At 41.6% G+C, this 18,005-nt stretch overlaps 1 protein-coding gene across 4 annotated transcripts in view; it reads left to right on the top strand.

Annotated features, from left to right (window-relative positions):
* Nucleotides 1-18,005, top strand: part of piezo2b (piezo-type mechanosensitive ion channel component 2b) — a 762,691-nt gene that overhangs the window by 504,352 nt on the left and 240,334 nt on the right. For all 4 annotated transcript variants that reach the window (XM_072569838.1, XM_072569835.1, XM_072569837.1 and 1 more), the window contains exons 11-12: nucleotides 5,117-5,255; nucleotides 17,154-17,272. In XM_072569838.1, coding sequence (XP_072425939.1) covers nucleotides 5,117-5,255; nucleotides 17,154-17,272 — 258 coding nt within the window. The remainder of the gene's footprint in view (nucleotides 1-5,116; nucleotides 5,256-17,153; nucleotides 17,273-18,005) is intronic.

An 18,005-nucleotide genomic window follows, 5' to 3' on the forward strand; every position in this document is an offset into this window, starting at 1 on the left:
GGCGCAGGTTTTGCAATTCCTGCGGTGGCAGAGGAAGGAGCCAGGACAGGAGGGTGGGTTGTAGGGGGGCATGGACCTGTCCAGGCAGTCACAGAGGGAAGGGTCTTTGCGGAAAGGGGTGGGGAAGGAAATATATCCCTGGTGGTGGGGTCCGTTTGGAGGTGGCGGAAATGTCGGCTGATGATTTGGTTTATGCGAAGGTCGGTTGGGTGGAAGGTGAGCACCGGTGGGGTTCACCAAGAATTTAATTTCAGGCATAGCAGATAAAAGGACAACTAAGAGAAGGGGAGTGGTCAACACAAGTCTTAGGATATTGTACTTAAGTGTGTGCTTTATGCAAAACAAGGCAAATGAGCTTGAAAAATGCCAATTTAAATTCCAATATGAAGTTGTGAACATCACCGAGACGTGGTTGCAAGCGATCAGGGTTGTGAACTAAATATCTAAGGATATTTGTCATTAAAAGGACAGGTAGAGGGGGAATGGTTGCCTTGTTTGGAAGAAATACAATCAAATCAATAGCAAGAAGCAATATAGCATTGGAAAGCATGGAGTTGAGAATAGAATTGAGGAACTGCATGGGTAAAAATGACCCTAACGAGAGTTGGATAAGGACAGAAAATAAATATGGAGATAGAAAAGGCATGTAAGAAAGGCACTATTACAATAATCATGGGGTGTTCAATATGTAGATGGACTTGGAAAAGCAGAATACCAATAAAACAAATTTATAGAATATCTACAAGATGGCTTTTTTCAAAGCGGCTTGTAGTAGAGTCCACCAGGAAATAGACAATTCTTGATTTGCTAACATGTAATGAGGCAGATTTGATAATGGAACTAAACGTAAGGAACCTCTATGGAGTATAGACCACAACATGACAGAATTCACCCTGCAGTTGGTGGTGATCTTTCAATCACTGGAATTAAGGGAGGTTCTAGAAGACAGGAGAATGGTTAATGTAACACCCCTGTTTAAGAAGGGAGGGGAGGCAAAAAACAGGAAATTATGATCGGTGAGCCTGACCTCAGTCATTAGTAAGATTTTATAGGCAATTATTAAGGATGAGACTGCAGAGTACTTGGGAGTGCATGGTAAAATATGGCTGAGTCAGCATGGCTTCATTAAAGGGAGATCATGCCTGACAAATCTGTTAGACTCCTTTGAGGAGCAAGTTAGAAAAAGGAGACCCAGTGACATAATCTGTTTGGATTTTTAGAAGGGCTTTAACAAGGTACAGTACAGGAGGCTGCTAAATAAGATAAGAGCCCAAGCTTTTAGGAGCATGATATTGGCATGGATAGAGGATTAGCTGACTGGTAGAAAGCAGAGAATGGGGATAAACAGATGGCAGCAGGTGACAAGTGGACTTCCATAGGGGTCTGTGTTGGAACCACAGCTATTCAAATTGTACATTAATGATCTGGATGAAGGAACTGAGAGCATTGTTGTTATGTTTGCAGATGATGCAAAGATAGATGGAGGGGCAGGTAGTGTTGAGAAAGCAAAGACATTGGAGGTGGTCTTGGACAGACGAGTTGAGTAGGCAACAGAGTGGTAGTTGGAATATAATGTAGGAATGTGTACTTTGGTTGGAAGAATATGGGCATACTCTATTTTCTAAATGGGGAAATGCTTTAGAAATCTGAAGTATAAAGGGACTTCATTCAGGATTCTCAAGGTTATCATGCAGATTTAGTTGGCACTTAGGAAGGAAAACGTAATGTTAGCATTCATTTGGAAAGGACAAGAATACAAAAGCAGGGATATACTGTTGAGGCTTTATAAGGCTATGGTCAAATCATGTTTGGAAAATTTTGAACAGATTAAGGTTCCTATTTAAGGAAGGACATGCTGGCCTTTGACAGGTTCCAGAGAAGGTTCTTGAGAATGATGCTGGGAATTAAGTTGAGGACACTGCGTCTGTACTCGGTGGAGCTTAGAAGGATGAGGGGAATCTCAGTTAAACTTACAGAATACTGAAAGCCTGGACATGGAGAAGATATTTCCACTATTAGGAGAGACAAAGATCTAAAGGCACAGCCTCAGAGTGAGGAACAACCCTTTAGAATTGAGGAGGAATTTCTTCAGTCAGAATCTGTGGGATCCATTCCCGCACAAGTCTGTGGAGGCCAAGACATTAAGTGAAGTCAGCCATGATTGAATGGTGGAGCAGACTTGAGCCTAATCACCTAATTCTGCTCTTCTTTCTTATGGTCTTGTTAAGCCAGTTTGTGTTCTATCCAATATCCTTGGTTCAGTGATTGCACCTGACCATTTATTGTGTTGAACCACACTGCAGAGACATGAGCACATAACATAAAGTTAAACTTCAATGTGTTTTAAAATAGATAATAAACTACTGCCACATATGCCATCTTAGGTAAAAAAGGGGAGCTTGTGGCACTAAATAGAAACACAATACCATCTTCAGTGCCTCAGCCAATATTCTTTTCCTCCAAGAAAAATCACAATCGTAGGTTTATCTGGTTGTTCTATGGTTTGTGGGTCATTGCCACACACAACCAGCTGAAAGCATAAGAAGTAGGAGCAGGAGAAAATTAGTTGAAGTGTTAGTTCAAGAGCGATCCAGTGCCAGATGTTTAAGTGGATATTCAAAAATACACCGCATAGATACATTCCAGTGAGAAAGAAAATTTCCCAAGGTGAGGAAATTAACTAAAAGAAATTACAATAAATTTAAGAATAAAAGCAAATTAGCACAAAGTTGAATGATAGGTCAGCATACTGGCAAAATATGAAAATAGCAGAGAGTGACTAAAAGATTACTGAGAGATGAATAATTAAAATACATGAGAAAGTTAGTTAGAAATAGAAAACAAATAGAGTTTCTATAGTCAATAAAAAGCAAAAAGTTCACATAGTTAAACTTGCTCCTATAGAAAGTGCGTCTAGGGATTTAATGGAAAATAAGGAGATGGTAGATGAATTTAATAGGTATTTAAAATCCGTCTTCACTGTATTCATAAGACATATGCTACAAATAGTTGTAAATGTAAAATATAATGAAAGGAAAAACTCAAAAAATTACAATCGATAGGGGAGGGGTACTGAGCATGTTGCTGGATCTGTGTGCTGATGAGTTCATGGGCCCGACTAGGTTTCATCCTAAGTCTTAAAAGAAGTGGTCAGTGAGATTGTCAATATAAAAACAAAGAACTGTGAATGCTGAAAATCTGATGCAAAAAAGAAAGTGCTGGAGAAACGCAGCAGATCTAGTAGAGAGAAAACCAATGTTAATGTTTTGACTTGGTGACCCTTGTGTTGGTTTTCAAATTACAAAATGCTTTAGGTTCAGGAGAGATTCTGTTGGAATTGAAAATAATGAACATAATTCCTATATTCAAAACGTGAGGTGGGGACAGAAAGCTGGAAACTACAGGTCAGTTGGCTTAATATCTGATCAGGATGATATTATATGCTATTATTAAAGATGATGTGGAGGTGCCAGTGTTGGACTGGGGTATTTCCAAATAAACCTGTTGGACTATAACCTGGTGTTGTGTGGTTAGCACTGCTGCCTCACAGCGCCAGAGACCCAGGTTCAATTCCTACCTCAGGCGACTCTCTGTGTGGAGTTTGCACATTCTCCCCGTGTCTGCGTGGGTTTCCTCCGGGTGCTCCAGTTTCCTCCCACAATCCAAAAATGTGCAGGTTAGGTGAATTGACCATGCTAAATTGCCCCTAGTGTTAGGTGAAGTGGTTAATGTAGGAGAATGGGTCTGGGTGGGTTACGCTTCAGCGGGTCGGTGTGGACTTGTTGGGCAGAAGGGCCTGTTTCCACACTGTAAGTAATCTAATCTAATTTTTAACATTATTAAAGATGTTAAGGCAGGGTCTGTAGAATGGCAAAAGCTAATGAGCCAGAGTGAATACAATTTTGTGAAAGAGAAGTCATGTTTAACCAATTTATTGGAGTATTTGAGAAAGTAACATGCATTGTGGACAGCATGTAGGAACAAGTTACTGCAGATGCTGGAATCCGTACTGAAAACAACAAATGCTAGAGATCACAATGGGTCAGACAGAATCCATGTCTGACCCGCTGTGATCACCAGCATTTGCTGTTTTCAATGCATTGTGGACAAATAGGAACTAGTGGATGTAGATTACCAGAAGACATTTAATAATCAATTGATATTGCTGAAAATAAAAGCTCATTGTATTAGCAAGAACATATTGGCACAGATAGAAGATTGATGAGCAAACGGAGAGCAGGCACTAATGGATTGTTATTTGAATGGCAAGATACCTTGAATGATTTGTCACAGAGATCAGCGTCATAGAGGCATAGAAGTCTACAGCATAGAAGAAAATATTTTTGGCCCATTGAACCAGTGCTAGGGCCTCAACATTTAAATGAGATGAATGAAAAGACTAAAGTATAATTATTAAGTTTACTGATGACCCAAATATTAGTAGGAAAATAAGTTGTGAAAAGGACGTATGAAAGTTAGAAAAGGATGTAGATAGGTTAAGTGAGTGAAATGATGGAGGAACGGGTATAATGTGGGAAAATATGAAATTGTCGATTTTATCAGAAAGAATAAAAAGGAATCTTTTTCTGTGACTGGTGACTGCTGAGATAGGAACAGAACTTGGTTTCCTAAATGAATCCCTGAAATGAAATGTGTTGTCTTAACAAGTTGGACAGGCTAGACTTGTATTTGCTGGAATTTATAAGATTAAGATGAGACTTGATGGAGGCATGCAAGATCCTGAGAGGTCTTGACAAAGTGGATGTCCAGGACAAAGCAGCCCACTTGACTGGTATCCAACATCGCAATGGTCTTCTCCAAAAAAAAGCAAATCACAGTTACTAAATGTAACCCATTTTTCAAAACTATTACAAAATGAATACTCTTTGCGCTAAATTTCCTCGAATTACTTTTTCCCTTAATCACTACCATTCTTTTTAAAGAATAAAACAATCTTCTCTCCAGTCAGTGTACTTAGTAAATGTTCTTCACAAATAATCTTTTCATTGGTGACAAGTGTTTCTTCAAAATTAGAAATCATAAGTGATTGCAGAATGTTTTAAACAGGATTTCTGGTAAATGTTATAAACTACTGATATTTTTGATTATATTACAGGCTTTGCTTGTAACAGTAAATGGAAACCCTGTAGACTATCATAATATGCATTCTGCATTGCAAGCTGAGAATGGTCCAACCACAGTAGAGATGTACTCCACACCACAATATAAATGGGAGATACCTGACGAATCCCCAGGTAAGTTAAATATGGTTGTCGTTGCGTTCCTATTAACGTTTTCAAAATTATCTATTTCAAAAAATGAACCTCAATTCAATCAAAATTGAAAGTAAACCACTGCTTTCAAGTGAGATCAACGTTATCAAACTAAATGAAATGTTCTTAATATGCTCAGGAGAGATGCCCACCTTTTGCAAAAATTGGCTTCAAACAGATTTAACAATCTGGATCTAACACTAGCCGAAGAACCCTGTGAGGTCAGTTAAATACACTGATTTGTGTACCAGTAGTCAAGTACAGAGCTGGTGTAGGACTCTGCCCTTCTATATTACCAATTTTTGCAACATGCAACATGTCCACAATACAAACTGATATCAGTTAATAATTTGAAAGATTTATTACCATCACTTAAGGAATTTGTTTATGACTTTGATATTATTCTGGTCCAATTTTATTATCATTGAATCATAGATACAGCACAAAAGGAAACCATTTGGTTAGACATGTCAGTGATTGCTGTATCTAAGAGCAGCTGAGTGTCATGATCTCTATGGATGCTGATAATGTTGAAAAGTAATTTGAATGCTTAGCTGAAAGAATGACTCAGGAAGATTTCACATTTTAAATCTTTCACTATGACATATGTCTAAAGTCATGAATGATCAAACATTATTTTAATTTGTAGGTATCTTATCCTACAGAACAAAAAATTCACCTTTATGCTTATCACATATCATACTCTCCACAGAATTATCATCCTAATGAAGCTCCCAGTTGATCTCAGAGGCCAATGGTTACTCCTATCTCTGCTTCACTGAGTAATAACTTCAAGTAACTGTTTTCAAGTGCTTTCCTCAGTTTTAGAAGTGTTTATAACATTTATGACCAGCAATAAATAATGATTCTTCTTGTTCCTAGCCATGTCAGGAAGAGTCTCCGAGAATACATTAATTGGCCAATAATGAGTCTCAATCAGCCCACAGGAAAGCAGTCCACTAAATATCACCCCCATCACTGTAAGAATAGCAGCAGTGAGTGCATAGTGCAGCAAATAACTCCATTAGTATGATGTATAATTTCAATGTACTCTCCCATCTGCCACCCTGAAACTGGGAGAGGAAGGAATTGTAAAATTCCAGCCTAAGGTCCACTTGACTCAGCACATTCCCTAAAAACAGATCCAAAAATTGCTCCTTCCTTTTTACACTGGAACCACATTGTTCAAGAGATTTTTCTTGATCCATCTTCAAAACACTTGCCCTTCTCCTCCTTGTATGCCAAATTATTGTCTCAGTTTATATTAGGATAATTATAGTGTCCTGTTATCCCTACTGTATAGTTGTTTTCCCACATCTTTGTAATTTCCAAACTAATTTGGTCCTTTAAGCGTAGAATTTCTATCCTTTGATCTAAGTGTAGTTCTAGGCATATAAATAGGAAAGAATAATGTGTCTATCATGTTACAACACGGAGGTGAACCCCTCTGTTAATTAAAACAAAACACCCAGAAAAGCACACCTTGCCTCATAATCTATTAAAATATGAGTGGCAGAGAACTCCCAAATTCTGCTGTTTAAAGAAAATAATATCAATTTATTTTTTAACTCTAAAAGTGAACATTAAACAACTGTTCACAACTCTGCCCCCTTTCTCTTAACTGCTTACCATCTGCCTCCAACTCAATAATAATAATATATTGTTCTGATAAGACTCTTATTAAAGTTAAGTAAACTTAATTTCAAAACCACATAACTGCTGTCTTCTTCTGTGACTTCATTCTTTCAGCTGCTGAATACCTTGGGTGGTCTTTTTTTTACTGCGAATATGTTTCATATGAAAGGTACCTTTGATAGAGTGTTTTCTAATTTCTTGGAGAGCAAGATGATAGCACCCCATGTGTTTCTGTCTCAAGGGCAATTGCTCCTTGACTAATTTTCCAAATGACCAATTTTATAGCCTCCCAACAACGATCGTCTCATTGATTCAATGCTGGCAAAGCATAAATTCAAACTCAGTTGGGATTTAGTATCCTGAAGCATAAGTTAAACTGGTTAAATTCAAATTGTTGTCAAAACAACAATCAAGATACAGGTATCCATTCCATAGCCAAATGTTACATCTTTTCAATTTTCTAGTACAATCATGGACTGCCACCTCGTCATATACACAGGTGGATGTAATGTCTCAGTTCAGAACGGCATTCACTCTCTTTTAAAGGCACAGTACATGCATTCAATTTCATAACAACCAGCCCTAAAGTGGTCACCCAATGGGCTTTTTGCTAGTTCACTTTCTGGACTGTGATGTTCTACCATACCTGAAACTGCCTGAAAACAAATATACATAGAAAAGAATCATGAGTCTATCAGCAATAAAGTGATCACCCAATGGGCTTTCTGCTGGTTAACATTCTGGACTGTAATGTTCCATCACACCTGCAACTCCCAAATAATCCGAGGCTGGCCATCACTCTGAGCTACCACCATGGATTCATGAGGTACCTTTTTTTGGAGTTATTGGAGGTAGCAAGGAGATGTGGCATGTAGATTGGAAATAATGTAGATGGGTAACTTTCAGCAGCCAACCCCAGTCCTCATCTTGGCAGGATAGGGACAATTCAGAAGCCTCCCCTCACTCTGTAACCCAGTGGGCAGGCCACTCCATTAGAGGAAGACCACAACTTCCCCATTGGGAACAGAACTAATTGCTAAGGGAGGGGAGGAATCCAGCTGTTGTCATACCTGTTGGTACTAATGATATTGATAAGAGTGAAAAAGAGGATCTGCTGGAGGATTGTAAACACCTCAGAGTGAAACTAAAAAGGAAATTCTCCAATTTAGTAATGTCAGGATTACTAACTAAGCCACAGGCAAATTGGTTCAGGGTAAATAAAGCCAAGGAGTTAACTCCGTGTCTTAAAGATTGGTGTAGGAGAAATGGATTTCAGTTCACAGGCATTGGCACCAGTATTGGGGTAGAAGGGCACTGTTCCAGTTGGATGGGTTTCACTTGAACTGTGCTGGGACCAGTTGCCTGGTGAGTTGAATAACAGGACTGTAGAAAGGGTATTAATTAAATGAGGAGGAAGGCTCAGGAGGAGGGGGACATAGGCTAGCAAAGCAAAAGGATTTAGTAGCATTGCAGTCTAAATCTCCAATCCCTCTGCTCCAATCCCAACCTCACCATCAAGCCAGCGGATAAAGGGGGCGCAGTGGTAGTCTGGCGCACTGACCTCTACACCGCTGAAGCCAAACGCCAACTCGAGGACACCTCTTCCTACTGCTCCCTCGACCATGACCCCACCCCCCATCACCAAACCATCATCTCCCAGACCATACAGAACCTCATCACCTCAGGAGATCTCCCACCCACAGCTTCCAACCTCATAGTCCGGGAACCCCGCACTGCCCGGTTCTACCTCCTTCCCAAGATCCACAAGCCTGACCACCCTGGCCGACCCATTGTCTCAGCATGCTCCTGCCCCACTGAACTCATCTCTACCTACCTTGACACTGTCCTATCCCCCCTAGTCCAGGAACTCCCCACATACGTTCGAGACACCACCCACGCCCTCCACCTCCTCCAAGACTTCCGTTTCCCTGGCCCCCAACGCCTTATCTTCACCATGGATATCCAATCCCTCTACACCTCCATTCGCCATGACCAGGGCCTCCAAGCCCTCCGTTTTTTCCTCTCCAGACGTCCCCAACAGTACCCTTCCACTGACACTCTCATTCGTTTGGTCGAACTGGTCCTCACCCTTAACAATTTCTCCTTTGAATCCTCCCACTTCCTCCAGACCAAAGGCGTAGCCATGGGCACACGTATGGGCCCCAGCTATGCCTGTCTCTTTGTTGGCTATGTAGAACAGTTGATCTTCCGTAATTATACCGGCACCACTCCCCACCTCTTCCTCCGCTACATTGATGACTGCATTGGCGCCACCTCGTGCTCCCATGAGGAGGTTGAGCAATTCATCAACTTCACCAACACATTCCACCCTGACCTTAAATTTACCTGGACTATCTCTGACACCTCGCTCCCCTTCCTGGACCTCTCCATCTCCATTAGTGACGACCGACTTGACACTGACATTTTTTACAAACCCACTGACTCCCATAGCTACCTGGATTACACCTCTTCCCACCCTATCTCTTGCAAAAATGCCATCCCGTATTCCCAATTTCTCCGCCTCCGCCGTATCTGCTCCCAGGAGGACCAGTTCCACTATAGGACACACCAGATGGCCTCCTTCTTTAGAGACCGCAATTTCCCTTCCCACGTGGTTAAAGATGCCATCCGACGCATCTCGTCCACATCCCGCACCTCCGCCCTCAGACCCCACCCCTCCAACCGTAACAAGGACAGAACGCCCCTGGTGCTCACCTTCCACCCTACAAACCTTCGCATCAACCAAATCATCCACCAACATTTCCGCCACCTCCAAAAAGACCCCACCACCAGGGATATATTTCCCTCCCCACCCCTTTCCGCCTTCCGCAAAGACCATTCCCTCCGTGACTACCTGGTCAGGTCTACACCCCCCTACGACCCACCCTCCCATTCTGGCACTTTCCCCTGCCACCGCAGGAACTGTAAAACCTGTGCCCACACCTCCTCCCTCACCTCTATCCAAGGCCCTAAAGGAGCCTTCCACATCCATCAAAGTTTCACCTGCACATCCACCAATATCATTTATTGTATCCGTTGCTCCCGATGTGGTCTCCTCTACATTGGGGAGACTGGGCGCCTCCTAGCAGAGCGCTTTAGGGAACATCTCCGAGACACCCGCACCAATCAACCAAACCGCCCCGTGGCCCAACATTTCAACTCCCCCTCCCACTCTGCCGAGGAGGTCCTGGGCCTCCTTCACCGCCGCTCCCTCACCACCCGACGCCTGGAGGAAGAACGCCTCATCTTCCGCCTCGGAACACTTCAACCCCAGGGCATCAATGTGGACTTCAACAGCTTCCTCATTTCCCCTTCCCCCACCTCATCCTAGTTTCAAACTTGCAGCTCAGTTACTGTCTCCTTGACTTGTCCGACCTGCCTATCTTCTTTTCCACCTATCCACTCCACCCTCTCCTCCTTGACCTATCACCTTCATCTCCTCCCCCACTCACCCATTGTACTCTATGCTACTCTCTCCCCACCCCCACCCTCCTCTAGCTTATCTCTCCATGCTTCAGGCTCACTGCCTTTATTCCTGATGAAGGGCTTTTGCCTGAAACGTTGATTTCGCTGCTCGTTGGATGCTGCCTGAACTGCTGTGCTCTTCCAGCACCACTAATCCAGTATTTGATTTTCAGCATCTGCAGTCATTGTTTTTACTCTCTTGATAATGGTGCTGAGTTTGAGTCAGGAATAGGCAGAATGTACAAACACAAGAAAACAGCAGCAGATAGAGTTAAAGGTGAAAAATGGTGAAAAAATAAAATAAATGACCCTTCACTTAAATGGGTGTAGCATTCAGACTAGAATAAAGGAATTAATGCAAAGTACAGGTTAATGACTATGACCTTTTAGCCATTATGGAGAAGTTGGGAATAAAATATTCAGGGTATGTAACATTTCAAAAAGAGAGGCAGGAAGGGAAGTGTGAAATAGTTTTGTTAGTTAGCTGGGATAAGTATGATAGCAAGAAAATATCTTGGATTTAATGATATAGTGTTCATATGGATGGAATTAAGAAATAACAATGGGAAGAAGACACTGGTTGGAATAGTCTATAAGTCCTTGAAAAGTAGCTGTCCTGTAAAGTCCCTTTGTTATAGGTACAGCCACAATGTTGTAAGGAAGAGATTTCTAGGATTTTGACTCAGCACTACTGAGCGAATTGTGATTTATTTCTATATCAGGGTGATGACTGGCTGTGAGGAGAATTTGAGGTGATGTTCCCAAGTATCCGTAATACAGTACTCAATCAATGGGTTGGAATCAGAAACCTTCCTGATCAGATCCGGAGTCAGGCAGGGCTGCCCAATTTCTCCTGTCTTGATTGTGTGTTGCTTAGAGCATTTTGCTCAGTCCATCACAAAGTGTATGAGTTTGAGAAGTGTGAGTATTCCAGGCAGCAGAGGCCTGCAGGTCAAAACCTCACAGTACGTAGAAGATGTTCCATTTTCTGGAATCTGCTGTCAGTGCACAGACTCTTGAACATCTGCGACCAGTTCAAATTGGCCTGGGGACCCAAGGTAAATCGAGATACGAGTGAGGCCATGTTCTTTAGGAACTGGGCCGACTAATCCTTTATTCCCTTTACTATCAGGACAGATTATCTGAAGGTGCTGGGCATATGATTGTGAGAAGCCATGGTGTGCACAGATACTTGAAAGGAGCATATCCTCAAAGTGTGGCAGAAACTGGCCTTTTGGAAGCATTGCTGTCTCTTCATTGCGAGTAAAGATCTGGTCATCAGGTGTGAGGCATTCCCTGTATTGTATGGGGTGCAGGTCTGGCCCATTCCCCGAAATGTTTCAGTTACCTGAGCCATCTTACACCTCATCTTGAGATCTAAGCTGGACCATATCTGCAGGGAGTCCTGCATGGAGAAATTTGCAAAGAAAAAGACCTTTGACCACAAGTCCATCATGAAGTGGATGGAGGGAAGGGGGTGAGGGACTGAGGGGAAGGTAGGGCGGAGAGAGTGTCTTTATATGTGGCTGCAACAAGCTGTGAGAAAACCCTCTGTACACAAACACCAAGTCCCACTATGTACTGAGGTTCTACCTCCCCCACCCCCCACCATGTTGCCAAGAATGGGACTGGCCTTGTTGCTGCAGAATGCTTCAAGTATTTGGACCATTCTATATCACCAGTCCTTCATGGACAAATTTGCAAAGAAAAACACCTTTGCCCACAAGTTCATCAGGAAGTGGTCAGCACGTAGTGTCCTTGAGACCCTGAGGCAAAACAAGAGTGTGGATCCTGTTGTGGGTTCCCTGAGCAGAATATCAAGGTCATTTGACAAAATGCCTTATCACCAGAACTTTTCAACAAACACCAAGACATCACTTGGCTGGTGGTGAGAAGGACACTACCTGTGAGATCCTTCACGTATGCCCAGTCGAACGTGCCTTTGCAAAGGAAGTCTGGAGAAAGATGCAATGGTTTTTGTTGAATTTCATCCTGAGAACCTCCATGATGCAGAACTCTGAGCTGTACAGCCTGTTCACCGAGTCAAACAATTGACTGTGCCTGGAAGACCATCAACTGGGTGAAAGATGCTGTTTGATCTGCCCAAAACTTGTTAATCTTCCAAAACAAGAATTGACCTCAGCCGAGTGTTGCAGGCTGGCATATTCCAAGGTCAGGGCTATGTGCTGAGGGATATACTAAAGCTTGGGGCAACTGCAACCAAGGCACAATGGGGAAAGTCTGAGGTCTTTCTGCCAAAGGTAAATGGGGTCCTGTTCAATTATCAGACCCTCTTAGTGTCCCAATGCATGTAAACATTTTCTTGTATGTGTAAGAGATGCCCTTGGTTTTTTTGCATAGAGTCAAACTCTAATGTTTGCTTGTTTCCTTGATATTTTACTGTACAGAACTGAATTGTGTTTGTGGCTATGTATATATACAAAGATAATTTTTATTAATAAAGGGTACTTTTGAAATAAAAGAAAGTATCCCTTGTTCTTTTACAAGTTGTTAAATGTGGATTTCAAAGGTAATGTTTAAGGAGCCTTGGTGAATTCCTGCAGTGCATATGTAGGTGGTACACTCCACTTCTACTGAGCGCCAGTGGTGGAGGGAGTGAATGATTGTGGAAGTGGTTCCAATCAAGTGGGACGCTTTGTTCTTGATGGTGTCAAGCTTCTTGTGTGTTGTTAGAACTGCACTGGCACGTGGGGACTACTCCATCACACTATTGGACGTATCTCTTGTAGACAGTGGACAGGGAAGTCAGGAGGTATGTTATCCACAGCAAGATTCCTAGTCTGACTGGCCCTTGTAACTAACAATGTATCTCTCCCAGATAGGCGTAATTCATTCTGTACTCATTTTGAACAAAAGGTCAGTTGAATGATGTCACTTGCCCTGACAGCCTTGGGTGTCCCTGTCTCCACAATCACTGCCGCAGATGTTGGATCATCCTTCTTGAAGGTGAGCCCATTGAAAGCAACTCGACTGGATGGAATCCCCCGCTGTGCACTCAGGTCCTGTGCAGACCAGCTGGTGGAAGTGTTTGCAGACATCTTTAACCTGTCATTACTCTGCTGTGAGGTTCCATATGCTTCAAGAAGACCACTATCATCCCAGCACCAAAGGAAAGTCACGCAATGTGTCTTAATGACTACAGCCTGGTGGCTCTGACATCAGTCATTATAAAATGCTTTGAGAGGTTAGTAATGGTACACATCAACTCAGCCTCCGAGATTGTCTTGGTCCACTACAATTCACCTACCATCACAATAGGCCACATGGCAAATGCCATCTGTGTGGCCTACACACATCCCTGCAACATTTGGATAGCAAGGAGATCTACATCATACTCCTACTTATTGACTTTACAACCACTTTCAACACTATAATTCCAATCAAACTCATCTCCAAATTCTGAGACCTAGGACTGTGCTCCCTCCGTACAACAAGATCGTCAACTTCCTGACCCACAGACTGCAATCAGTAAGGACAAGTGACAACATATCCTCCACAATAAACCTCAACACTGATGCCCTGCAAGACTGCATACTCAGCCCTTACTATACTCCTTTACACAGTCATTACCTTGTGGCCAAATTGAACTCTAACTCCATTTACAAAATTGCTCTTGACATCAGTGGATCTCAAACAGAGTACAGGAAAGCGATAAAGAGCTTGATGGTACGGTTTAAAGATAAACATCTTTCCCTCAATGTCAGAAAGATGAAGGAACTGGTTATCAATGTCAGGAAGCGAAGTGGAGGACATGCCCCTGTATGTATCAATGGTTTTGAGGTGGAGGTGGTCAAGTGATTCAATTTCCAAGGAGTAAATATCGCCAACAATCTGTCCTGGTCTATTCACGTTGATACTACAGTCAAGAAAGCACACCAGAGCCTCTGCTTTCTCAGAAGGTGAAGGAAATTTGGTATGTTCAAAATGACTCCAATTTTTATAGAGGCACCATAGAAAACATCCTATCTGGATGCATCACAGCTGCTCTGCCCAAGACCACAAGAAATTAGAGAGATGTGAACATAGCCCAGTCCATTTTGAAAATCAGCCTTCCTTCCATTGACTCAGTCTACACTTCCCACTGCCTCAGAAATCAGCCAACATAATCATAGACCCCCACCCACCCTGGTTATACCTTTTTCCACCCAGAAGATACAGAAATTCAAAAACATGTGCTAACAGATTGAAGAAAAGCTTCTTCCACGCTCTTAACAGACTTATGAATGAGCCTGTTATATATTTGAGTTGATTTTTCTCTACACCTTTTCAACAGCTATAACACTATATTTTGCATTTTATTCTATTACCATGATGTACTTATGTAAGGTATGATTTGTCTAGTTAGCAAGCAAATCAGTACTTTTCACTGTTTCTCGGTACATGTGACAAAACAGTCAGTTCTTCAATGGTTATGATTTTGTGCAACCCTGCGTTACAGAAAAAATGCACTTAAGAAACAGCACTTAATATGTTGGTTCTATAATGGCGTTACAGCCAACACCTGTTTTAAAACTTTGTGCTTTAGAAATAGCGTCCGCAATTCATCAATCACGTTACAGCGAATTCACGTTCACGAAACATATATTATAACAGTAATAAATCAAATCAAAGCCATAGTATTATTAAGGCTGCTCCAGTTCAAATTCTGGTTGATGGTTACCCCCAGGATGTTGATAGTGAGGATTTCAATGCTGTGAAGTGACACTGAATGTCAAGAGTAATGATTAAATTCTTGGTTGTTAATGATGGTCATTGTCTAACACTTCTCTGGTGTAAATGTTACTTGCCATTTGTGAGTCCTATCATGGATATTGTCCAGGTCTTGCTGTACTTGGATATGAACTGCTTCAGTATCTGCACTATTATGCAGTCATCAGTGAACATTCCCACTTTTGGCTATAGGAGGAGGCACAAAGGCCAAAGAATGTATTCTGATTGGGATTTTTGATGTCCAACATCAGGAGTAGCTTAATAACCACTACCACTGACTGAACTGGCTGAGTTCTAACAGATGTAGCTGCTAGATTGAGTCTTTGGCAGGTAGGGAATCAATAGGAAGTAAAATTCTAGTTGAACTTGACCTCACCAGTCTACCTGTAACAGATACACCTCTGTATCAGTAGGAGTGTCACCACAATTATTATGGAACCAAAGTCCCATCTTGACATTGACAGCATCCTCCATCATGATGCATGGCACCATCATCTTGCTAATTGGGACAGACTTTGAACAATTCTAGCAACTCAAAGCTGGACATAACTGAGGTGGTCATGGGTCATCCATGGCATAATTATATTCAACCACAATCTGTAATCAAGTGGCCAGCATATTTTAAATTATCTATCATTACTATCAAGTGGGGAGACTAACCCTGGTTCAATAAAGAGCATAGAAGGGAGGCCAGGAGTAACACTAAGCATATCTAAAAATGAGCTGTAAACCCAGTGAAGCTACAATACAGGACTACTTATATGTTAAACAGAGAAAGCAGCATGCAGCAGACATTGCTATGTGATCTAACAGCCAATGCAGCAGATCTAAGCTGTGCAGCCCTTCAACATCCAGACATGAACTGTGGTAGACAATTGATCAATGGACACAAATATACCAAACTCAATGATGGGAAAGCACAACACATTAGTATTTTTCCAAGCTTGGGATGTGGGCATCACTGGCCACTGTTTAGTAGCCCAACGTGTTATTTCCCTTGCGGAGAAGTGTTGCCAGAATGTTGCCAAAATATCAGCTTCAGAAGAAGTGAGTATATAACATTGAGCTCCCTGAGTTTTTAAAAAATTAGATAAAAATAAAGAATCATGAGTGGGTGGAGTCAGGCTCTCACAGACCCAGGGTTTTAGTTTTGCTTTTCAGTTGGAATTTGGAAGTCACTGTTGAGGCTGATAGATACAGCTCTCTCTCTGCTGCAACACAAAGTCTGAGTTCTCTCTCTGCTGCTAGATTAAGGTTATATTAAGCTTATATTTGGAGAAGGTGAAGACTGCAGATGCTAGGTATCAAGTTGAGAGTGTGTTGCTGGAAAAGCTTATGCCCAAAATGTCGATTCTTCTGCTCCTTGGATGCTGCCTGACCTGCTGTGCTTTTCCAGCAACACACTCTTGACTGAGCTTATACTTTTTGGAGTTTTGAAGAGTAAGAGGTGACTTGACTGAAACATATACGATTCTGAGGGGATTTGATAAGGTGGGTGTGGAGAGGATGTTTCATTTCATGGGAGAATCTAAAACTAGACGTCACTGTTTAAAGATCAGGTGGTGTATTTAAAATAGTGATGACGCAAATTTTTCTCTCTGAGTGTCTTGAATATTTGGAACTTCTCCCTGAAATGATGTTTGCTCTCTCAAGTTTAGGATGCTGAGGGGTTTTTAAAATCATGAGTGACATAGACAAGGTGAATAGCTAAAGACTTTTCCCCAGGATAGAGCTATCAAAAACTAGAAGGTATAGGTTTAAGGTGATAGGAGAAAGATTTAAAAGAGATCTGAGGGGCAACTTTTTCACACACATGGTGGTGCAATATGTAACTATCTGCCAGAGGAAGTGATAAAGGTGGGTACGATTACAGCATTTAAAAGACATTTGGATAGCACATGGACAGGAAAGATTTAGAGGGATTTGGGTCAAATACAGGCAAATGGGACTAGTTCAATTCAGGAAACCTGGCTGGCATGAATAAGTTGGGCTGAAGGGCCTGTTTTCAGGCTGTATGACTCTATAACTATTTCTACTTGTCATTGTCAGACAAAATTGAAGATGACATAATTCCTGAAGAGACAGTGAATAGCAGACTCAACAGCCTCATCACCATCTTCCGTTTCATTATGAAGCAGAGCTATATATGTGCACTCATTGCTATGATGGTAAGTTCAAAGGTGGAAGGCTGATTTTATATTCTCTGTTACTGTGTTGTTTAACACTAGTTGAATAAACAATTGTGTGTGCTAAAATATAAAACTGCGCAGAATTGATTTATATGTTACTACCACTTGTGCAGCAGCAGAATATTTATAGGAACAGAGAAGTGCTGTCAAAATGAACCTTTTCTCATAGACCAACACTATCCAGTATGTGAGACAGCTGCTGCTCAATGCATGAACTGGAAATGAATAAATTCCATCTCGCAAACTTTGGAAGAAAACTTTTAACAACAACTGAAGAATAGCAAAATGCTATGCAGAATCTGTTTCATCTCAAGGACAGGAATGTGTATGTCATTATTTTACTTACCTGATAAGAGTAGATACAGAAGCATAGCCTCCAAAGAGACCTTTGATGAAGTACTATGTGCCATCACACAGATTATAAATGGTGCTGGGGAAAACATGACATTCTTTTATTCATTTAATTTATTTGATGCCAGCACTTTCTCAGTGGTAGAGCCAAAATCTAATAATGAGAAAATAGAAAATATAAACTCTTCACTGTAATTATCATCCATTTATCCTGTCCATCTCCCAGTTAGGTTTATGTAAAAAATGAGCTGTTATAATCAAAAAGCAGCATGTCCTGGCAAGCCATGAACTGCTGAACAGCTTTCCAAGACTTTTTCCCCTACATTGTGTTTTTGTATGTGTATGCATGTATGTCTGTCTG

Source organism: Chiloscyllium punctatum, chromosome 5, assembly GCF_047496795.1.
Source record: "Chiloscyllium punctatum isolate Juve2018m chromosome 5, sChiPun1.3, whole genome shotgun sequence".
NCBI classification, from domain to species: Eukaryota; Metazoa; Chordata; class Chondrichthyes; order Orectolobiformes; family Hemiscylliidae; genus Chiloscyllium; species Chiloscyllium punctatum.